The 25,737-nt window shown below is 35.7% G+C and overlaps 1 protein-coding gene across 1 annotated transcript in view; it reads right to left on the reverse strand.

Moving 5' to 3' along the window:
• FOLH1 (folate hydrolase 1) overlaps window positions 1-25,737 on the reverse strand; it is a 56,422-nt gene that overhangs the window by 19,256 nt on the left and 11,429 nt on the right. The window contains exons 5-11 of the mRNA XM_077112071.1: window positions 20,472-20,597; window positions 19,798-19,984; window positions 18,007-18,100; window positions 6,883-6,981; window positions 6,518-6,603; window positions 4,247-4,366; window positions 1,856-1,938 (exon numbers count right to left, since the gene is read on the reverse strand). Coding sequence (XP_076968186.1) covers window positions 1,856-1,938; window positions 4,247-4,366; window positions 6,518-6,603; window positions 6,883-6,981; window positions 18,007-18,100; window positions 19,798-19,984; window positions 20,472-20,597 — 795 coding nt within the window. The remainder of the gene's footprint in view (window positions 1-1,855; window positions 1,939-4,246; window positions 4,367-6,517; window positions 6,604-6,882; window positions 6,982-18,006; window positions 18,101-19,797; window positions 19,985-20,471; window positions 20,598-25,737) is intronic.

A 25,737-nucleotide genomic window follows, 5' to 3' on the forward strand; every position in this document is an offset into this window, starting at 1 on the left:
CTGAGCAAAAGAAGTATAGAAAAGTTTGAGATATCGATGTGGATTCTGAGTTTCCAAAACATGCCATTTCCTCAGCTTTCTGACCGTAAGAAAGAAAATGGAGGAAAATGGGTAGCACTAAGTGCCGAAAATAACGTGAAATAGAAAATCACATTGTCAAAGTATTTCGACTCTTTCTGACATCAGCTTAAATTTTTTGTATAAAAGCTTTAGCTAGATCTATTGGAGCACTATTTTTTTTCCTCAAAGGAAGTCAAAGTTTACATGATTTATCATAATGTCTGAAGTACAAGAGGAGCCAAATATTTATAGCATAACAAAGTTAATGAAACAAATATTAACTTCACATATATTTACTTTAAAGCTAATGGTTTTATCATACCAAGCCAACAATGCATGCAGATAAAATTACTTTGTCTCACTTTTAGTATGATTTAATTTAGACTAGATCCTTGTGATCTAAAGAAAATAATGTGAAAAATGCGCCTTTCTATACAAGTTCAAGGGGAATTTAAATGCGGTTAGTTTTAGAAGCAAAAAAGGTAATAGAAATATATTATATTTACATTTTGTTTCTAGAGTATCTGCTTATACTATCATGTGACCAAAAAAATTAAGATAAAGTTCGCACTAAACTTTGTTCTTTAGTGACCAAAATACTTTTTTATTGATTTTTGAATGATATATTGCTTCAGATATTATGAAAAAAAGTTTGAATGTTTTCTCACTAGATTACTGTATTAGTCAGGGTTCTCTAGGGAAACAGAACTGACAGGAGACATATGTAAATATTATATTGTTATAGGAATTGTCTCACATGTCTGGGGTTATGAGCAAGCCCAAATTCTGTACAGCAGGCTGCAAGCTGGGGACTCTGATGAAAGTTTTTGATGAATTCCCCAGCAGAAGATAAGATGGCTGGCTGAAGTAGAGAGGAAATTAAATTCCCCCTTCCGAGTGAGGAAATCATCACTTCTCCTTTTAAAGCCTTCAACTGATTGGGTAAGTCTTCTCTCATCATTGAAGGCAATCTCCTCAGCTGATTTTAGATGTAATCAGCCATAGATAATCAATCTATAGATGATTTAAGTCCATGAAGTGCAGTTTGGCCCAACCGCTCAACTATCGGGGACCCTCTACTCCTCAGCTTCTCACTGCTTGCTAGACGACACTGCCACACGCAGAAAAGGGGCTCGAGCCGGGGGTCTGGGTCCAAGGGGCGCGCGCAGGAGACCTCGCTGCGGGTCTAAAGGACTGGAGGCCGAGTCAATTAAGGCATGAAGCGAGGTAGCTTTATTGTTGGTAGACGCTAATGCCAGGGCCGCCCGTAACTAAAGACCACGAGGCTCGGGGAGCCCTGGATTATATACAGTTTGAGGAGAGGCGGAGTTAGGGCGTGGCCTCCAGGGGAGGGTAGCCAATCACACAGGGAGGACGGATGAGTGACTGTGACCATAGAGATGCTGTTCCTGAGTGTACCCGTAGCAGAGGATGTTGGGTAGGTGGAGGACTAAGGAGAAGATCAATAGGGTTAGAGAGACAAGACTGCATCATCACTAGTCGCCGGTGAGGCTTGTAATTCAGAGGTCTAGAAGAACCGGACGTGCCAATATGGCGAGGGAGGGAGAGAAAGAGACTAAGCCACCAGGCCAAGAATAAAATTATGCCACAATGAAGTGTCCTCACAGTAACAGTCAGACCAGTGCTTGCTTGAACAAATAACTGGACACCGAAACCTGGCCAAGTTGACACATGAACTTAACTATCACGATTACTATGTTCTTTTTAACATCCTCTAAATCCTGACTGAATTATTGCTACAAAATTTAAATTTTATAGCACGTTATCAACTCACCTCTGCCCACTCAGTAGAACCAAGAAGACCAAATTCTTCTGCATCCCAGCTTGCAAATACAATTGTTCTTCTAGGCTTCCAACCTAAAATATATGTGTGTATATTATATTTATATATATATATATATAAACTCAGAAAATACATAGTATATTCAAGCTGTTACTAAGCTTCAAGGAAAAAGTACTTCATTAGTTATGTTAGGAAGGTTGAATATAGTGGTTAGAATCTTACATAATTTCCCTTTGTACGAATTTAAATTTTTTTAACTTTTTTATTAATTAAAAATTAACAAACAAAATATTAAGATATATTAAGGGATACAGAATTTAAATTTTTTAATTTTTTAATACAAAAAAATAGCAAAATTGCACTGAAATCAGAAAAAAATATGCAGACATAGGAAAAATCCTGGTAGATCATAAAATATCCTAATAGACGTCTAACGATCGGCTACGGCTAGGAAGGCAGCGATGGTCTACAGCTGCCTAGAGTGAAAGAAGAAAGTCCTAGATGTGGTCAATATCCTGAAAGCAGTTAAAACTGAGAGTAAATCCTTTAAGTCTCTGCCCTGTCATTCCTGCATCACACAAACAATTGTTCAGTGTCAGCTGGCTGTGGGATTTCACTCCATTCTCGGCCAGGACTCATCCACAGGGGCTCAGTTAGCAATAACAGTATCTGCCACTGCTGAAAAACTACATAGGTCCAAGTCAGATGACTTGGAGGTTACAAACACTGACCCTGGAGTTAAAGAAGGCTCTTGTTTTCAACCCGGATTCTCCTGCTAACAGTGTGACCGAGGGAAAATTATCCAAACTTACCAAACCTTAGTTTCCGCTCTTGTACACTAGAATTAAGAATGTAAAGATGAGTACACTATTTGATTGTTGGGAGGATTAAATGGAATAATGTTCATAAAAGTCTCAGCATAACGCTTAAGAGCTCCAAAAATGAAAATCGTCATTAGTTAATAAATATTTTATATATGCTTATTAAGTATGTATACTATAGCTGTTGAGGCCAGTGTTTTATTTTGGTTATTTCTTAATGATATTGTTCAAATTTCCTAGTATTATTATAATAATTATTATTATTATTCCTCAACATTTCGTTCTTATGGCAAACTCTGTAACTGTCTCACGATGTTATGTATTTACCATGGAATCTTCTTGCAAAATGTTGAAATCTTTTGTAATAAGATTAAACTCTACCTATTCGTGAATTATGTAAACACAGGTCTCCATAAATCTTTTCTCAAAATATAAGATACCTGTCTAGAAAAAAGAATGGAGCACCTTTGAATTCTTTTTTTTTTTTTTTACTTTTGAATTTTGTTTTAAAGAGAGGCATCATGATTTAGTGGCTTGGTAGCCAGAAATTTGACTTTCAGCCCAAGCTCTCTGACTCCGCCATGCACTAACTATATAAACTTGAGCAAATCACTTCATTCCATAAGCCCTGGTTAACTTATCTATAAAATGAGAAGAGAAATACTTAGGTAAAGTTCCCATTAGTTGCCATGAGTTCAAAATAGATAACATGTGAAAAACATTTTGTCTCACTGAGAAAATAAGTACCGCGCAAACATCATACTTTACCATCATTTCAATTATTGCTAAAAAAAAAAATACAGATGACATTTTACAGTCCTTAGATACCATGTTTGCAGGGTCAGTAACAGAGTGCAGTTTCTGCTATCAATGTGTAATGATTATGTTTTAAAGTAGCCATTCGAATTAGATGTTATTTTGGCTTCCATAAGAATATTCTCAAAGGACTGAAGTTAAATAGTTGTGCTGTGAGAATTATCCTCATTCCTGGGACAGCAAACTGGGGCTGTGTGCCCAAGAACGCAGGCATCAAACTTTTGGCAAAATCCTCTTATGCAGCTGCCCTGGTCTTTTCCTGACTAGCTACTCTACCTCCTCAGTGCCTTAGTACACTTGTCCTGGGGTATGAGACTGGAAGAACTCGAGGAACCAATACTCACAGCTCTCTAACCAGGAAACTTTGACTTATTACCCAAGTCTATTGTGTCCTCTACAGTGAGGGAATTCATAATCATCTTCTTAGTTACCAGGACCAACCACTAGCAGTATAATCCCTTTACTTCAGATTATAATTCAATATATAAATATCAATAATGTTTATATTATATAAAGAAGTGCAAAAATAAAAACTATAATTAACCAACCAATATAAGTAATCTTAAATTATTTATTGAAAACTACCTTATGCTGCTAAGTACTACTAAGTCCTCCATGCTACTAAGATGGCATACTTTATAAGATTTCAATTTGCCCTCACACGAACCTAGGAAGTGGTATTATACTCACTTTACAGAAGTCTAAACTGAGCCTTGGAGAGATTTTTACTCTTTGTTTATATTACCTGCTTTGCTCAGTTTTCCAAAACTCCTCACAATTTCATGAACAACAGCAGCTCCACTCTGAGGGTCAATGCCACCAAACCCCCAGGAGTCACGGTGACCTCCAAGGATGACATATCTGTCTAGAAAGTATGATTATAAGGTTACTAGTCATTTTAGGTCAGTAACAGAACAAATTGCAAATGACTCAATATCATCTAAATACAGAACACTCACAATTCAAAGAAAAAAAGCAGGATTCCAGAAGACTTGTGTAAAAATATTATTTTTTCCTGAATTTGATGTTTCCTCTATCTAAAGAAAGTGTGGCTCAAGTCAAGATGTAAACATGTACTTCAATGTATTACAGTAACACAATAGCAACATATTAAAATCTTAGCCCAGTAATGAGCCTTATCCATATCTTTATATAATATGCTATCAGTCTCTCTTTACTTTAGTACTTTCTGTTTGTCATATCTTTGGAGTAAGAGAACACAATGATGGCATAGTAAGTTCTCTACTCTCTATTCCTTCCATTCAGTTTTTAAGGTACAGCTCAAAGATTTTCCTGTCTTAATTTTTATGGGAAGAGGAAATTACTTTGCCTATCTAGCTTTCAGGGCAACTTTTTCATATCTGATGTAGCATTTAACACACTTAAATGTCTGGTTTTGTTCCTTGTGAGCTCTTTGTCCTTGTCTGTATGTATTTCATCTCTATCCCCAATGCCAAGCACAGAGTTGGCACAAAATAAGTGCCTAGTAAGGTTCAATTAATAACCAGTTATGTATTGTTTAGTCCTCATGGGAAGCATATCAATAACCTGGATCCCTGAAAGAAAGCACTGGCTGCTTATAAAAAAAGGATATGCAATTTAATTGTATCTGATTTTGTGAGAAATATGTCACTAAATAATTCCTAAGGAGCTGAGCAACAATGAACTAGGGCTTTAATGGAATATATAAAATGAGCTCTGTATTGATTTGAAACTGTTATATAGCCCAGAAAAGCCATGTTCTCCCAAACCAATCTTGTGGGGGCAGACCTATTGTTGGGTGGGACATTTCAAGTAGGTTGTTTCCATGGAGTTGTGACACTGTGCGTGCAAGGTGGGTCTTAATCCACTTACTGGAGTCCTTTAACAGGAAGACATTTTGGAGAAAGCACAGATGCTTGGAGAGCTGGCACAGGGAACAGAGAGATGATACCAACAGACAGATGTTTGAAGATGCTAAGCTAAGAGATAAAACCTGGAGTCTGCCCCAGAGAAGCTAAGTGAGGACTCAAAGATGCTTAAAGAAAAGCCCCTGGAAACAGAACATGGAAAAGCCATTTGAAATGAGAAGTTAGGAGAGGACAGCAGATGTCACTATGTGCCTTCCCATGTTACAGAGAAACCCTAGATGCCATCAGCCTTTCTTCAGAGTCAAGGTACCTTTATCTGTATGCCTTAGTTTAGACATTTTTATGGCATTAGAACTGTAAACTTGTAACTTAATAAATCTTCTTTATAAAAGCCATTCCATTTCTGGTATATCGCACTCTGGCAGATTTAGCAAACCAAAACAAGCACTCATTTAAAATATCTTATGAAAAGAAAGTGTAGTTTTGGAGAAATATGTTTATAATTCCCATTTCTTACCTCTAATTTGGCACTGTTAAAGAGTAGTTGGAATGACTGTATAACTTGTGACATTTAGAGGAAAAGTACTGTGTATGCATAACGTTAACATGAAAAAAAATGTGTGTACATTAATCAACAGATCATCTGAAATCCCCTGTGAAATCATATGTCTATATATTTCATCAGTGACTTCAGTTGTGGACAAGAAAAACTCTGTAAAGTTGCAATATGTTATATTATATATTGTATTGAATTATTGCATAATAAATTATGCAATAATTCAGAGTTAGCTTAATTTTCTCTGAGTGTTCTTTTATATAGATGTTTATGATGATATATTTCTCCATATGAAATATATGGTGAACAAATCCAGAAGTGTCAAAGAACACAATTTAAAACAATTTCTCCCTGCCCTTCCTCCCCTGATTCAATTCAAGCACACACAGTTCATCATTTATCTGGGTCAACTGACTAACCTAGTGCCGACATTAAGTTTTCTTTTCTTCACAACCTGTATCACAATACAAAATAATCTCATATTTATGTATTTTGTTTTATAAGGGCAAAGACTTGCTTTGCCTTGTTCACCCTACACTGCCAGAGCTTGGAGCATGGCTGATACATAGAGCTGCAAAATCAGTATTTGTAGAGTGGATGATTTATTTACCAGGTTCCACTGCTCCTTTGAGAGTTCCAATTACATTGTATATTCTTGTCACTTTATTGTTGGTTTGGATATGCATCTTGACTCGTCTAATGCAAAAATAAACAACACAGTTTCTCAAAAAGTGGTTAACTGATTACCTCCCACAAAGATCAAAAATCTTACATCTTTTCAAGAGATTTCTAAATATATACAGACTAAAGTTATGTTGTCCAATTGTAATGATATAAAAATATTACATTCTTTAATCGGCTGTTTTGTTTCGTATTAGTTCTTGAGAGGTTTTACTATTTCTGTCATTTTCTGTAATTGTTAAAAAAAAAAAAAGGCCCCCCTAAAAACAGTAAGAATTTTAAAAGCCTCTTAGCTGTGTTGAATAGTTTGCAACAAAACCAGGTCCAACATTGTAGGGTACACTGAGACTTCCTTTCCAGGTGCTGTCTGGTGGTGCTGATCCGCCCATTTTTCTGTCAGACACAAAATTTATGATTAGATGAAGGGAAACTTTGAAGTCTGCTTCTAATAATTTCTATGGGCCAAGGACAGTGCTAAGTGTTTTGCATATAATATGCCATTTAATTCCTCTTATGATGTAGGTTCTATTATTATTCTCATTTTGCAGATAAGGAGCCTGAGGCTTACAGGAATTGGGTAACATATCCAGAGTCACAGAGCTAGTCCGTGGCATAGCTGAGATGCAAATCACTGATATGGAATAGGACTCTGGAGTATCAGTTTTCAGTAGTAACCCATATTAAAAGTGCTCTCCAGAACACAGTCTGAAGTAACATCTTGTTAACCGCTGGAAACTTCCATCACATCACTTCTACTGCTGATAAATTCCTAGATATCTGCTCATGTTGTGGGGGAGAGGGAGGATTGCCATTTACAAAATACTTTCACACACATCTTATTAGGGACAGAATATCAGGGAAAGGAGTTCAGTTCAACTGACAACCCCAAATGCGTCATACATTTCTTTTTTTCAAAATGGAGAAAGATTCAGGCAGATCAGTCAGGACATGCCATTAGCCCCTGTTTATTTCTCAGCAGGTGGCTGAGAAAGATAACATGATAATATTTATGGAATTTCAGAGTTATTCCACATAAAAGATATTCTTTACCACACATGATATCTTTTACTCAATCTACCTTCAGAATTCGAAGTGTCAATTTTATAAATCTGTACTTTGTGGTTTCACATCAATGATCTGCCTTTACTATACTGAGTATTAATTGACTTCTTAATTGGGCATGGGAAACTGGATGTAACCCCAATAAATGGGAGATAGGATGAGCAACATTTCAGACAAATGTAAGAGACTGACAGTTCAAAGTGATTAATTTTTACCTTAAATACAACTAAATTTTAATAAAAATCCAGCTATATGGCAGAAACAAACCAGTTTGGGCCCACCAGAGCCATTTCGTTTCTGTTAAATGAAAATTCCAAACCTTAAATGTGGATCCAGTTAAAGCCGGATAAATTTCATTCTTTAAAATGATCAGATATTTAAATACGAAGTGTAATATGGAAACATCATTCTGCCTTTCAAAGTCTTATCTCTGGTCACACACTCCCATGCACCCTAGGTTTTGGTGCTCGATGCACTCTGCAGTTCCCTGCTTCTTTTTGTGCATAGACACAGGCTGCTCTTCCCTTGCCTACCTAATTGAGGAAATATGAATAGCTCAATTTGTCCTCGAATTTAACTAAACATACAACACTAAAACATGCCATAAGTTCTCCTAATGGCAAAGTAATTAGAAAAATTATTCTACCTTAAAATGCTGTATCATAGACTAAATGGTTAGCTCTTTTTTCCCTATCTCTCTAGGGAGATTAGCTTATAATTTCAAGTAATATGATATAAAATTAATGTTAATCACATTAAAACACATAAAATGAAGCAAGTAACATGAAGGAGCATTTTAAATTGTCAAAAACAAAAATAATCAATAGTCTAAGCAGCAGAGTATTAAATACTTAAGCAAAACAATGTTGTAGAAGGCAAGTGAATAATAATATACATATATGCACACATGTACATACTTGAACATGCGTAAAATATTTCTATAATATACTGTAAACTAATAATCTTGATTACCTTTGGGGTGGAAACAAGAGGGAAATCTTTTACTCTATAGCCTTTTGAATTTTGAACTATGTAAATATATTTCCTTTTCAAAATAAAAATATCGAAATAAAAAAATCAAACTCATCAAGAAGAGTATACAAACAACTATATCTCACAACATAAAAAGTTAACAAATAGTCCATTTTCCAACAAAGTATCAAAATATGAATTCTAGATTGTAGTGCTCCCACGAGGATAAGTAAAGACATGACTGGAGCCCAACATAATAAGAAGAGTTTTATGTAAAGATATAATAAACTGATGAAGGAAATATCACAGAGCTATAGACAATGGAAATTTTAATCATTAAATATAATAGATAATTTTTCAGGTATATAATTGTCTTTAGGTCCTTCTATTTAAAATTTAAAAAGTGGGAAGATTAACAAATTGAATATTAGAATTTCAAATCTTAAAAATACCAGGAAATATAAGCAAATGATTTTTAGAGGGAAATGCCTCTGGGAGGATTTCATAGATGAAGATGCTCAATAAACATGTATAAACAGTGTTGAAACTACAAATCTTTAGTCTGGAGCATATTAATTTTGATTTGATTGTTTTGCAAACATTTATCTAGTATCTACCATGCTCATGGCACTTTATTATATTTACTAAGGAACAAATATATGAATTAGAATATAGACACAATCATTCCACAAAATACTTTGTAAGCCAGGAAGAAAAATAGACATTAAAACCAACTATAACTATAACGTGATATATGGGAAACAAAATTTAAAGACCATGGAAAAAAGAAAGCTTTGATTCAACTCATGGAATCACAAAATGTTTTCTACAGCAGGTTTCAGTTGAAATGAATTTTAAAGGATGGAAAGATATGGGCTTGGGAAGGTAGAAGTGGAGGCCATTTCAAGTACAAATTACGTTGTAAAGAGGAATGGAAGCAGAAAACAACAGAACAAGTTTAATGGAAAGTCTCAACAAAGAAAATAGAAAATGTTAGAAAATAGAAGATAAAAAGGAGTCAATTTCAAAAGTGAAAAATACAGTAACCAAAATAAAATAATTCAGTGGGTAGGCTCAACAAAAGAATGGAAGATGTAGAGGTAAGAATCAGTGAGCTATAAAATAAAACAATAAAAATTACACAACCTGATAAACAGAGATAAAACAGTCTGAAAAAAATGGCCACAGCCTTGTAGACCTGTGGGAATACAACAAAAGATCTAAAATCTGTATCATCAGCATTCCAGAAGGAGAAAAGTAAAAGGGTGGGGCTGAAATAGAATTAATGGCTGAAAAAAGTACCAAAGACTTAATGATTGAAAAATTTACTAATTTGGAAAAAGACAGAAACCTACAGATTCAGGAAGTGGAGTGAAACCCAAACAAGGTAAGCCTAAACAAATCCACACCAAAGGACATTACAGATAAATTTCTAAAAATTGAAGATAAAGAAAAAAAAAATCTTGACAGTGGTAAGAGAGAAACAGCATCTTACTTACAAAGGAAAAACAATGGAATAACAATGGATTTATCATCAGAAACCATATAGCCAAGAAAGAAACAGGACATTTTTCAAGTGCTGGAAGAAGAAACTGCCAATCTGGAATTCTATATCCAGCAAAAATATTCAACATAAATTAAAGGAAAAGAAACACATCTTCAGATGAGGAAAACTAAGACAATGTGTCACCAAAACCACCAAGGAGATCATCCAGTATAAACAGTATTTTCCTCAGAGGTAAATGTCAAAAACAATCAGGTAACTGTTGAACATCATGGCTGACTAAAGCAGTGGATGACAGTTGGGGCAAACAATAGCTTAACAAAAATCTTCAAAGGAAAAGCTGGGATATAAAATGTCCAAAGAAGGCTTTGAAAAGTTTGACATATTCCTGACAACCTAGAAGGCCAAGAATATATGTAGGGCTCTATGTATGCCCAAAGCAGTGTACATGTTCAGGGATGACTCGAGAAGGCACTAAGTTCTCATCTCTAGCTAACCTTGAGGCTCTGCACAAGTAGAATGTGAAAGCTAAACCAGAGTTCTAAACTGCCTGGCTGAGGGTTGAAATTGTGCCTGAGCATACATATGTAGCCCCTCAGCAACAACTAGGAGACATATTGCTTCCAGGCATCTATGGAACTCTCTGTTCGATCGTTAGCTACATACCAATATAATGCAGCAGAGACGCTGGGAAGGAGAGAGAATAAGATTTCCATTTAAAATGCCCATTTATTTTTTTCAATGAAAAAATTATAGAACAATGAAGAAACAAAAAGTAAGGCCCAAGCACTGGGGGAAAAAGAGGCAATAAAATTGTCCGTGAGGAAGCCTACACATTGGACTTATCAGAGAAAGACTTTAAATAAACTATTGTAAATATGTTCAAGAACTAAAGGAAACCATGCCTAATGAGCTACTGTATGAAAATGAATATCAATAGTTAGAGAATATCGTCTCCCATTGTGTAAGCTGTGTTTCTACTTTCTTGATAAATCAAAACCACAATGAGATATCATCTCACACCCACCAGAATGGCCATTATCAACAAAACAGAAAATGACAAGTGCTGGAGAGGATGCGGAGAAAGAGGCACACTTATCCACTGTTGGTGGGAATGTCAAATGGTGCAACCACTGTGGAAGGCAGTTTGGCGGTTCCTCAAAAAGCTGAATATAGAATTGCCATACGACCGAGCAATACCATTGCTAGGTATCTACTCAAAGGACTTAAGGGCAAAGACACAAACGGACATTTGCACACCAATGTTTATAGCAGCGTTATTTACAATTGCAAAGAGATGGAAACAGCCAAAATGTCCATCAACAGAAGAGTGGCTAAACAAACTGTGGTATATACATACGATGGATATTATGCAGCTTTAAGACAGAATAAACTTATGAAGCATGTAATAACATGGATGGACCTAGAGAACATTATGCTGAGTGAGTCTAGCCAAAAACTAAAGGACAAATACTGTATGGTCCCACTGATGTGAACCGACATTCGAGAATAAACTTGGAATATGTCATTGGTAACAGAGTCCAGCAGGAGTTAGAAACAGGGTAAGATAATGGGTAATTGGAGCTGAAAGGATACAGACTGTGCAACAGGACTAGATACAAAAACTCAAAAATGGACAGCACAATAATACCTAATTGTAAAGTAATCATGTTAAAACACTGAATGAAGCTGCATCTGAGCTATAGGTGTTTTTTTTTTTTTTGGTCTGTCTGTTTGTTTGTCTTTTTTTTTTCTTTTTCCTTTTCTTTTTTTACTATTATTATTATTTTTATTTTTTATCTATATTAACATTCTATATCTTTTTCTGTTGTTTTCTAGTTCTTTTCCTAAATCAGTACAAATGTACTAAGAAATGATGATCATGCATCTATGTGATGATGTTAAGAATTACTGATTGCATATGTAGGATGGAATGATTTCTAAATGTTGGGTTAATTTCTTTTTTTTTCTTTAATTAATAAAAAAATAGTTAGAGAATATCAAAAAGAGAGAAAAATTATACAAAAAGAACCAAATAGAAAATTTGCAGTTCAAAGATTCAATAAACAAAATGAAAAAAATTACTAGAGTGGCTCAACAGTAGATAGAAGAAGAATCACTGAATCTGAAGTAAGACCAATTGATGATATCCAGTCTAAAGATCAAAAATAAAAAAGAATGAAGTAAAATTAACAGAGCCTCAGAAACCTCTGGGACACCGTCAAGTACACAAAATATGCAAAACAGGAAATTCAGAAAGAGATGAATGAATAAGGCAAAAAGAATATTTGAAGAAATAATGGGGGCGGGCCGCGGTGGCTCAGCGGGCAAAGTGCTTGCCTGCTATGCCGGAGGACCTCGGTTCGATTCCCGGCCCCAGCCCATGTAACAAAAACGGAGAAACAGAATACAATAAAACAAGAAAATGTTTAAAAATGTTTCCCTTTCTTCCTTCTATCCTTCCTTCCTTCTCTCTGTCTTTCCTTTAAAAAAAAAAAAAAAAAAAAAAAAAAAAAAAAAAAAAAAAAAAAAGAAATAATGGGCAAAAACTTACCAAAGTTGGTGAAAAACATTAATCTACACACCCAAGAAGCTCAATAAACCCCAGCAGGAGAAACTTACAGATGGCATGCTTCCACATCACTAAATATTGTTGTGTAGCATTTATTTGAATGGTTTCATGTAGTATCATATCCAGTAATCTGTTTGACTTATCGGTTATTGAATATTTGTGTTATTTACAGTTTTCCACTATTTCAAATAATGTTACAATCACTTTCATTTTTCAAATACTGTGAATATTTACACTTTATACATATGGTGAGACAAATGAATATGTACCATGGTACCCTCAAAATCTGTGACTCCTCCTCAGTTCTAATCCATGTATAAGCAAAAACCCAGGATGGAAAAAAAAGACAAGCATTCTGTTCCTTTGTTCTTAATTTGAACAGATCCCTCCTACTCTCTGGATGTCAGCTTTCTCATTTGTGAAAATGAGAGTGCTTAATCAGTTCATAGAAATTTTTGTCATAGATACTAGAATAAAATAATTAGGAATTATTAAACTCAAGGAGGAAAAGGAGCTAGGTGCCCAGGTGGATAGGCACTTGGTCTTTATCAGTCCCAGAAGAGTCAGTGCTCTATACCTACTTAAGAATAATGGAGAAATAGGGATATGCAGAAGGGGAAAAGCAAGCAGAAATGGTGAAACAGTTCCAGTGTCAGGTTTAACAGTTAGCAGCCAAGGGGTAATTGATTTGGAGGTGTTTCAATAATGAAAGCAAAGAGAAGAGGAACTGGAGATATAAGCCATGTAAGCACATTTCTATCACAGTGTGTTATTCCACATCCTCCAAGAAGCACATGATAAGACAGAATTAGATGTGTAAGGGACTTGTTAGGGGAAAGTCCTCTGAAGGAAAAGAAGAAAGAACCAAAGAAGGCTGAGAAAGCCATCATATTTCAATGCAATTCTGATACGAGGTGAAGGGTAGAGGTGAGGAAGAAAAGAAATAGTGTTGGGTAGAATCCTCTACAGCAGCTAGTAAATACCCAGGAACTGCCCAGAACAATTGCTTGGGGGACATAATGACTGGGCAGACAGTATACACCAGTCTGGAATTGGTGGAAGGTCCAAGATCACAGCACAGAAATGAAAGTAAAGCCCTAAACTGAAGAGGCTGACATCCCTTCCCCACTGGCACAGCAGGTTCTGTTGGAGACACCTCCTCATGGGACAAAGAAGCAGTCTCTACTAGGAGCAAGGGAAGGTAGTGTAACCAGACTCCACTTGTGGTTTTAACTAACGAATGTGCACTGCTCCATACAAGCTCTGAGCACAAATAAACACAGAGCAAGTAGGAAAGCAACCATGAGAACTCTTCCAAAAGAAAGGAGGTGGGGATGATAGAAGACAAACACACAAAAAAAGCAGAGGCTTTTGGAGTTAGCTGAACTCAGAATACTGGAAAAGGTCTGTACCCCAGGAAAAGGGGCACATAGAGCCAGGTACCAACTCCAGCTCTTGACTCATGAAACTTGGGGGCTGGGGACTGGCTCTGAAAAGGGATTTCTTGTTTTTCTTTCTTTTATTTTCTAAAACTATTCTAAGTAGCTCGTTAGAGAATGCCTTAGATATTTCCAATTGTCAGTACTCACCCTAACAATTGGTAAGGCAAAGGTGGAGATAAGATAGGTCTGAGAGACAATGCAACAAAGTCAAGTAAAGGAGATCATTCCCTAAAGGGGAGACGGGGGCGGGGGGTCAGGGCCCACCTCAAGTGGCAGCACTCATTCAGAGAATTCAGATCCCAGGGGCTAGAAAACAGAAACAACTTAAGTCAGCCTTCTACCTCAGCTTCTGTCTCAACTATGCTCCTGGCAGGGGCCCAGTCTGAGGAGAATTAAAGAACTGTATCACCTTATGCTGGGCGGGGGTGGGGGTGTGGGGGCAGGGAGCTGAAAGCAGACAAGTGCCACTTTCTGAGCAGAATAGGAAAAGCACCAAGTCTAGAGGTCTCACAGGCAAGACTGGCAATCTTCTTGGTCTCAACCTCAGGGAAACTTGATACTAATCACACATTCCTCCTGAGGACTGGGCCTGCCTGATCTGGGAAAATCTGATTGGACACAATTACATCTTGGGGAGACCCTCCTCAAAATTAAGGCAGGGCAAGAACTAGAAAACAAGGGGTGAAAAACCCTGATCAGTTAAACAGAAGCTATGCTAGAGGTCTAGAATAAATTGAACTGAATGCCAAAGAGAAAAAAGCCAACCAATAAGAAAAGCCTAGGTAAAAAAGTGAAAACCTCCAGAATAAACTAATCAAGGAAATCAGATGCCTAGATATCAATAAAAAATTATGAGTTACACTAGGAAAACAAAGATAAGGACAAGTCAATGGAACAAACTAGCACTTAAAGTGAGATACAGTAGTTGAAACAACTAATTAACATTCAAACCGACACACTAAATCAAACAAAAAATCAAATCAACGACTTCAGGGATGATGTAGCAAAAGAGATGAAGGCTATAAAGAAGACATTGGGTAACCATAAAGAAGAACTTAAAAGTTTGAAAAAACAAATGGTAGAACTTATAGGAATGAAAAAGTACAATAAAAGAGATGAAAACCACAATAGGGACTTATAACAGCAGATCTGAAGATGCAGAAGAAAGGATTAGTGAACTGAAGGACAGGACATCTGAAATCCTACACACAAAAGAACAGATAGGGAAAAGAATGGAAAAATATGAAAAGGGTCTCAGGGAATTGAATGACACAATGAAGTACATAAATATACATGTTATGGGCATTCCAGAGGAGAAGAGAGGGAAAGGGGGCAGAAGGAATAATGAAAGAAAGAATCACTGAAAATTTCCCATCTCTTATGAGAGACATAAGATTACATATCCAAGAAATGCAGCATACCCCAAACAGAATATATCCATATAGACCTACTCCAAGACACTTACTAATCAGATTTGTCAAGACAGAGAGAAAACTGAAAGCAGTAAGAAAAAAGCAATCCATCACATACAAGGGAAACTCAATAAGACTACGTGCAGATTTCTCAGCAGAAAACATGTAGGTGAGAAGACAATGGCATGATATATTTTAGATACTGAAAGAGAAAAACTGTCAACCAAGAATTCTATAGCTGGCAAAACTGTCCTTCAAAAACGAAGGGGGTGACCAAGAACAAGGTAGTCTCCCCAATGTTCCTCAATGTTGCAACCCTCATCCTAGTGTTTGGAGACAGCAAGGTCAACATGTAAGCCCTTGGAAAGGGTAGGACTGCTGCTCATTCAAAATGCAAAGAGTCATGACTCAAACTTAGAAATCTAATGGAGTTTTCTCTGCAGGTCTTAGGAACTGTTTGGGGCCTTTGACCCTTGTTTTCCTTCCAATATTTTCCCATGGAAATGGGAACATGTATCTTATAACTGTTCTTTCTTTGCATATTGGCAAAGATAACTTGTTCTGAGTTTCACAAGTCCATAGCCAGAGAAGAATTTTGCCTTAGTTATAGACCATGCATATAACTGATTTTGATGAGGTTTTGTACTATTTTTAACTTGGTATTTTATTTTACTGAAAAGGTTTAAGCCTTTTGTGATATTGTGATGGAATGAATGTCTTTTGTATATGGAAAGAACATGTAATTTTGGGATACAGAGGGTGCAATGTGGCTGGTTTGAAATTGTTATGTACTCCAGAAAAGCCATGCTATTTTAATCCAATCTTGTGGGTGCAGACTTATTGTGGCTGGGATCTTTTGATCAGATTATTTCCATGGAGATGTCACCCTGTACATTCAAGATGTGTCTTAATTCGTTTACTGGTGTCCTTAAATGAGGCAACACAGAAACAGATGCCTTCAAAGAGATTTGGAGATGCCTGGAGAGCCAACATAGAAAGCTACTGGAATCAGAAACTTAAAGCAGTACATCTCAGGAGCAAAGGACAAAGAGATGCCAGCCATATGCCTTCCAAGCTGATACAGAAACACCAGACATGATCAGCCTTTCTTGAGTAAAGGTATCCTTTTATAGATGCCTTAATTTGGACATTTTTAAGGCCTTGGAATTGTAAACTTGTAACTTTGTAAATACCCTTTGAAAAGCCACTCCATTTCTGGTATACTGCATTCCAGAAGCATCAGCAAACTGAAACATTAAGCCTACTTATAATTATGCTTAAGAGTCACCCCCAGAGAACCTCTTGTTGCTCATATGTGACTTCTCTTTCTAAATGAACTCTACAAGTAAATTCACTGCCATTATCCCTACATGGGACATGATTCCCAGGGGTATAAATCTCCCTGCCAATGTGAGATGTGAGTCCTGGGGATGAGCCTTGTCCCGGTTTTGTGGTGCTGAGAAAGCCTACTTGACCAAATGTGTGGAAAGAAAGTGAAATAAAATAGACTTTCTGTGGCTGAGAAATTTTAAATAGAATTGAGAGGTCATTTTGGAGGTTATTCGCATGCATTATGTAGGTATTCCTTTTTAGTTGTTAGTGTATTAGAATAACTAGAAGGAAACACCTGAAATTGTTTATCTGAAATCCAATAGCTTTGATTCTTGAAAACGACTGTATATCTATACAGCTTTCACAGTGTGAGTATGTGATTGTGAAAACCTTGTGTCTGATGTTCCTTTTATCCAGTGCATGAACTAATAAGTGAGAAAATAAAGACAAAAAATAAATAAATAATAGGGGGAATAAGTGGTATGGGATGCTCTGGGTGTTCTTTTTTATTTTTATTTTTATTCTTACTTTTATTTCTTGGAGTAATGAAAATGCTCAAAAATTAATTGTGATGATGAATGCACAACTATATGATGATACTATGAACCACTGTTTGAACACTTTGCATGATTATTTGGTATGTGAATATATCTCAATAAAACTGGATTTAAATAAAGAGTGTTAGGTGGATGCATGTAGTTAAGCAAGGCTGTCAGGGAGTCCAGGAACCAATGCCTCTGCAGAGAAACCTTGAGTTTCCTGGGAATGAGCCTGTTTTAATATCTCTACCATACTCAGTCACTAACTGGGAGCAGCCTGGGGGAAGCATTCTTAACATAACATTATGATGGACTTTAAAGTATAGTGACTGAGGCCATTGATCATTTATGGTCCCTGCTGTGAGAGATATGAGAGGTGCATTTTCATGCCTGCCATACACAGGATACCAGTATATAAATTCCAGATTCAAACCATTATGTACAAAATGGGGAAAGAATTACATGCTCCACCCACCTCAAAGAATCTTAGTAACAACTGATGAAGATAAAAGTATAGAAAAGCAAAGACTGCCAATACAGAGAATAAGCCAAATAATGATCCCCATTTTTTTTACAAACTTACTGTAGGAGCTCCTGGGCATCATGGTAGCCAATTGGATGAACAGGTATAGCTGGAAGACCAACAGCTTCTGCAATTCTAAATCTATAAGCATATTCTGAAAGAAATGAAAATTTTTCAATAAAATTCACTCCATTTTAAAAGATTTTCTGTAAAATACGCTCAACTTATTTTATACCTATTGGAATTATAAAATAAAAATGACTGACAATTCCAAATGTCAGTGAGGCAGTACAGCAACCGAAACTGCCATACATTGCTGGTGAGCATGTAATATAGTGCGAGTCTTTTGAAATTTAAAGTTCAACAGAAATGTACACTGTCACCAGAAATGTGCACTATCACCAGAATGTCACTCAGATATTTATTCAAGAAACATTAAAACATATGCCAACAAAAACTGTTCAAAATTGTTCACAGAAGCCATATTTATACCAGTAAAATAGTGGAAACAGCTCAGATGTCCACCAACAAAAGAATGAATAAACAATTTGTAGTATTACAATAGAATAGAATGCAACACAGCCATTAAAATGAATAAACTACTAATCCACACAGCAGCATGGATAAATCTCAAAATCCTTACAGTGAATGAAGGAAGCAAGACATAAAAGAATGCATACTGTCTGATTCCAGGCAAACTAATTTATGGTGGTTGGTAATGGAAAATGGTCACCTCTGTAGGGTACAGTGAAAATTGACTGGAAAAGGGCACAAGAGAACTTTGTAGGGTAAAAGAAATGTTGTATACCTTCTTTTGGGTGACATAAATGCATCTAATTTTCAAGATTTATTAACTGAAATCTTAAGATCTGTGCATTTTGTTACATGTTTTGCCACATGATAAAATACATTTTATAAGATATTTTATATTTATTTTACATATTTTCAACATTTATTTCACAAATGAGAAAAAAAATTCTGCAAATTTAAGAAAAAAAGGGAATATTTTTTCTCCATATTTTTAAATGATCTGGTAAAAATTTAAGTAATTGCAATAGCTTATTTTTTTATATAGTTAAAATGGCATGATATTATGTGTAGGATTATTTTTCAAGTTCTCTAGCATTATAACAAAAATAGGCAGGATGAACAATTCTCTAGCATTACAACAAAAATAGGCAGGATGAACAAATGAAATAAAATTGACAAAATGTTTATAATGACCTCTACTTTTTGTGTATGTTAGAAATATGCTATAATACAAAGGGAAAGAGAAAAGAATAGGACACAAAAGGGAATTCAATAAATGTTACCTTCATAGACATGATTTTTTCCCCTAAAATATCATCATTTAAAATTGAGCATCATCAATGGAAATATTACAGCTAATCTCAAAACTTTCAAAATTTTAGCTTTATATAACTAACAGAGCTTGGAAAAAGTTGCATTTCTAAAACTTGGGAAGAAAGATGGAGTTTAAATAAAGTTCAGTTAGATTAGTCTTAATGTGAAAAACCACACATTTTTGCCACAAAAATACTTATATGCTTATTTACAGTATTTCACTCCAATATCATATTTGAAAGCGATGCAATATATGGTATATGCATCATATTACCTGTTTCGTAAATGAAAGGTCTGAATCAAACCCATCAGACCCAAGGTTTTCAAATAAGGGGTAACGGACCTGAACCATAATTTTCAAATATCAAAACTCTTTAATTTACATCTTAGATGCAAAGAAAATAAGAAACAAAGACACGCTTATCCAGTTAAGTGTCCAAGGAACTCCTTTAACAAAAGTCTCTTTAAAAGTTTGTTTCCCATCATGATTGAGACCTGATCACTCACCATTTGCTGGATAACCTGGTGTGAGAGGGTCTCCTGCACCATTAAGATTTAGGACATTCCCGTGCTGGACACCGCCACCAGGAAGATTCCAACCATGTGGGTAGACCTCAATGCCAGGAGCAAAGTAATCAGCTGGGTCCGAATACAGAATCACTCCTTTGGCCCCTGCCAGCTGGGCATTTTTAACCTGGAAAACAAAGTCTTCCTTTTCTTATTGCAAATTGGTTCTTCCAGATTTGATCATATTGATTTTCAAAATTGATTTAAAAATAAAAATGTTAACAAATCAAGTGATAGTAATTTAGAACTTGCTACCCGTAAACCAGTCTCTCTCATTGCCTATAACAGCAATGCATAGTAAAATTTAATTTCATAAATACGCTGGGGATGATTTTTAAAACAAAGATGGTGAATGCTAACAACAAACCCAGTGCATGGTTCTTCCTAGGCCAAAACCAAATTTCATAGGTGGAGAAGACTCTTTGCTCACTCTCAATTTCTACACTGGCCAAATTCCAATGATGCCATTGAGAAGCCTTATCTACAGCTAGTAAACGTGTCCTTCCACTAGATGTCATGTTACAGGAGAGATTATGGTTCTCAGAATCTGTTCTGCATGCATAAAACAATATAATTTTTATATTTGGGGAAAAAAGAAAAGAGATAATTTTTACCTTATTTCCTCTGAAAATTTTCCCATATCTGGCAATGACAATCTTTCCAGAGCAATTGATACTCATGTCCCGCTCCAGTTTAAAGAAATCTTCGGTTCGTGCATAATTAACATACACTAGCTCACCCTGTTGAGATTGGGGATGACTCAGTAGAAGAAAGATTTAGTGCAAGGAAGTTTCTCTGCATAAGGACTGAGTCACATCTTTGAAAGAGGGAAGAGGCAAGAAAACATAGAATCAGCAGGGCACGAGCCATAGATAAGAGATTCAGGGGAGAATAAACTTCAAGTTGAAATGGCAATTAGGGATACATGAATGAAATAAACAGTTTGTATCTATCTTTCTCTTATATCATCTCTATAAAGCTATGGAGATGTTCCTCAGAAAAATGCATATAAATAAACTCATACCCACATGGCTGTACACAATTTCAAGAGGTCCAGGCAACTTAGTTTAAGTATATTAGGAGAACATCACTCCGTTCATAGCGCATTCACAAATAGTGGTTTAACAGGTCTTAACAAACACCAGTAAGGAAGAAAGGTTGGGTAATATCTCTAATTTAAGAGGCTGATTTCATACTGATAATAGTATGGTTATGCACCAGCCTTATAACATCCCTGAGTCTCAACATTTTGATTTATTGTGAAAAGCAATGTCCCTCTTGCCATCTAAAATTTTTTGTCACCCAAGAAACTATTTTTATATCACTTTTTATATGTATCCAAAGGAATTTAAATACTATACTAATTTAATATTCAATATCATCCATTTAAAAAATTCCCAAACATGTTTTTCTCTAAAAATCACATTTTTATTACTCCTTTTCCTCCTTCAATTTACATTTTGTCCCCATCCCTCCCCCAGCATTTTACTCTAAATATATCTGTGCTGGATATTCAGATGCGCTGCTCAGATTGCCCTTCCATGAAGGACTTGTTGCCCAGCTGCCAGGAGGCTCTCTGCAGATAGCTTTCAGCTATCAGCCCTTTAGGGATTATCTCACTTACAGACTGATATCTTGCTCAAGTCATGTCCCTTGTGAGAAGTCCACATTCAAAGACTAATCCATGTGGGAGTACTAAGTTCAGTTAAGTGTCTAAGGAAACCCTTTAACAAAAATCACATTAAAAGTTTTTTAAGTTTCCCATGATGGGAAACTTCTTAGTCCAACCCAGGACAATTCAGAAGGGCCATTCTGATTCCAGGGATAAACTGTGGTGGCTGGGCTGGCACTGCAGTATGATTTCTCTCTCAGCCCAATCCTGCTTCCTTCCTCTGGTTTCCACAGATGTGGACCTCAAGAGAACATTCCTTAATATCTAATGCCCTGAACTCTATTTCAGATCTTGTTACTCAAAATCTGGATGTGAATTTAAATAAAAATTTTAAATGCTTATTTCTTGTAACAGACTGTATGTGTTCAAAAAAATTCTTCAAGATTGTCAGCATTATAATTTTTAGAAATATAAAACTGATTCTAACAACATTACACATTTCTATACATGATAATAACTAAGCCTAAAAGTTTACTAAAAACACATATCTTTTTCTAAAATTTTTATTGATAAAACAAATTTTTATGATAAAACATGAACATTCTTAACATATGAACATTCCATACTTGGTATACAATCAATGGCTCACAATATTATCACATGATTGTATATTCATCACCATGATCATTTCTTAGAACATTTGCATCATTCCAGAAAAAGAAAAAAGAAAAAAAAACATGCATACCGTACCCCTTAACTCTCACTCTCATTGACCACTAGTATTTCCATCTACTTAATATATTTTAACCTTTGTTCCCCCTATTTTTTTTCTATACCACTTACCATTACCTTTCATTGATCACTAGTATTTCAATCTACTAAATTTATTTTAACATTTTTTCCCCTTATTATTTATTTATTTTTAATCCTTATTTTTTAGACATCTGCACGTATCATATATAAAAGGAGCATCAGGCACAAGGTTTTCACAATCACCCAGTCACATTGCAAAAGCTATATCATTATACAATCATCTTCAAGAAACATAACTACTGGAACACAGCTCTACAGTTTCAGGCACTTCCCTCTAGCCTCTCTAATACACTTTAAATTAAAAGGGGATATTGATATAATGCATAAGAATAACCTCCAGGATAACCTCTAGACTCCGTTTGAAATCTCTCAGCCACTGACACTTTATTTTGTATCATTCCTTTCTTCCCTCTTTCAGCTGAGAAAGTTTTCTTAATCCCTTGATGCTGAGTCCCAGCTCATTCTAGGATTTCTGTCCCATGTTGCCAGGGAGGTTTACACCCCTTGGAGTCATGTACCACGTAGAGAGGGGGAGGGCAGTGAGTTTGCGTGCTGTGTTGGTTGAGAAAGAGAGGCCACATCTGAGCAGCAAAAGAGGTTCTCTGGGGGTGACTCTTAGGTTTAATTAGGCTTAGCCTATCCTTTGCGGGGATAAGTTTCATATGAACAAACCACAATATTGAGGGCTCGGCCTATTGATTTAGCTGTTCCCACTGCCTGTGAGAATATCAGGAATTCTCCAAATGGGGAAGCTAAAGCTTCCCCCTTAGAAGCACAAATCTTAATGGAATGAACTGAACTTTAAAAAGTCACCTCCTGCAGTTGTGGATGAATAAATTAGTGCTAGAATGAGATAGGGTTTTATGCCAATTCTATGCATTTTCTTGTTTTTAATAGATACGTGTTTAGAGAAATCCTGAGTTGAAAATGAAAGAGATTTTGCTCTGGAGATTTTAATAATCCAGAGAAATACTTCATTTTATATTTTTAGGATGGGTGGGGCATGTTTTCTATTTTTAAAGTGAGAAAAAAGGATTGTAAATAGGGAAGTGGAAACAGTACCAGTGGGTCATCAGCACAGGCAGTTCTCAATTCTACGAAAGAGTATAGTGGGAAGGTAATAATGTGGACACTGATTTCCTTCAAAGCATGCCATGCCTTCCCTTGGAATGTCTTCACGCTCCCAGTTTGAAGCCCCCTGACCTGGATGCTTCCTAGTATACTATAATTTTATTTTGGTTACTGGCTTCCTTTTTAAATATATTTCTCACAGCATGTACACAATAATTTTATACCAGATACTAAAATAGATTTGTTATCAAGCTGACTGAAGGATCCTTTTGAAATACATTTGTTGAAGACCTATTATTGTTTGCCAGGTATGTTCTAGGCCCTAGGAATACAACAAATTTCTACCCATGAAGAAACAGAAATCATGAGGATGGAAGAAAGGCAAAATAAAAGGCAATAAACTTACTAAGAAAATAAAATAATATATTAACAGATAATAAGTGCTATAGAAAAATTCAAAAATGTTTAAATAGAGTGAAGTGAATTAGTGCTGGGGTGTGTGCAATTTTAACAAATATGAGGAAAGTCTTATTGTGAAGGTATCACTTGAATCTTTGCATCACTAGAAGGATTACTTTGAGCTCTTATATTTCTTCCTACAACCAACACAACATTAATGATAGCATTATATGTCTGATTTATAATTGTTAGCTTTCTCTGGAGCTTACTTTTATTCTGTTGCTTCAAAGTCATTAGCCAATTTGCTTTAGTACATTTGTTTGTATGGTTAGTCTCCTAATTAAAATTTATTTCTAGATAATATCATCAACTCTTGGGAGACATTTCTGTAAATGTCTCTAAACTGTGGCCATCTTTTGATAAATCAGCAATCCTGGCAAAATAAATTATAATGGAGAAGGAATTGGAGAGGATATTAGTTTAAAAATGACAGTGAACTCTGAAAATGAAAACAAGTGTGACAGATATGTCCCCTTAGCACTTCTCAAATCCAAGCTGTCACTGCTCATTAGAAATAAGCCTTGTTCTCAGACAATGACCTTCTTGTGTAATTTTACACTGTACTATTGTTCTGTGAGAATAAATACAACTACATACTGTTAACCTAGAATTTTCCCTGTTTCTTTCAAGATTCCATCTCCCTGTCCTTGTTAATGGAGACAGAATTGGGAGACAAGACCAGTGATTCTCAAAGTATGGCCCTTGAACTAGCAGAATCAGTCACCTAGGAACTTGTCAGAAATGCACATTTTGAGGTTCCAACCCAGACCCTCTAAAACTCACAGAATAAGACCCAAAAATCTGTGTTTTCCAAGCCCTCCAGATGATTGTATTGTATGTTAGCATTTGAGAACCATAAGATTAGACTATATTTTATAGCCATCATCAAACTACTAATTTCAAATAACCTAAAGCAGACCCAGTATTTCACTTTTCAGAGACTTCAGATACAGATACAAGTGACTAGAAGTGAAATATCTTAAACACAGAGAATAGATATTTAAAACAGAACTAAATCACTGAGTGGGTTACAGGTGATCTAGTAAAGCATGCTCTAATCTTACAATGGTCAGCTAACTCATCTCATTATTGAACACAAACTCTATAGAGAATCACATGCTCTTTCCCTCCTCCCATTAATCTGGAAGAAATAGGGGTTAATGATCTTCACAGCCTTTTACTATGAGCAGAGTAATTTCCAAAGTTGAAAAATCCTTTGGAGATTTTAATTGGTTATATGTTGGTCTATGCATGAACATGCCTAATTTTCTGCTTACGACATTGTCTTCCCATCCACAAACAGAATATATTCCTTTATAATCTTTTTTCACTGCTCATTAAGTTTCACAGCATTCTTTAGCTAACTCACACTCATTTCTTTTATTCCTCTGCTTTTTATGTTTTTAGTTTTTCATGCTATTTTTACTTTTTTGGTTTTCTTTTTTCCCCTTTTGTTGTTTATTTCTCTTACATTCATTTTTATATTTAATAGCTATTTTAAATTAAATTCTTTCATTATATTTCTTCCATAACATGCTATTTGTCCATATATATTTAACTCCAATCTGGTAACATTAATGCTATTTATTAAACAAAGACTTATTCATTAATTTTCTTTGTATTTTCTGGTAATACTGTCATCGCGCTACCAATAATTAGGAATGAAAAATTAATAACAAAGAGCCAAAGTGCAAAAACATAAGGAGATACTGATATGTACAGGTTAGTATGATGCCTCGATAGATCCCAGAGTAATTTTGGGCAAAGAATAAAAAAGTGTTTGCAAAATCCCCTTGGGGGACAGGGGAGAATGGAGAATTCTTGCAAAGAGTGGTGACAAGTAATTCAATAGGCTGAGCCCCCAATCTTGGGGTTTGCCTCTATGAAACCTATTCCTGCAAAGGAGAAGCTAAGCCTACTTATAA

The sequence above is a fragment of the Tamandua tetradactyla genome, chromosome 8 (genome assembly GCF_023851605.1).
Source record: "Tamandua tetradactyla isolate mTamTet1 chromosome 8, mTamTet1.pri, whole genome shotgun sequence".
NCBI lineage: Eukaryota > Metazoa > Chordata > Mammalia > Pilosa > Myrmecophagidae > Tamandua > Tamandua tetradactyla.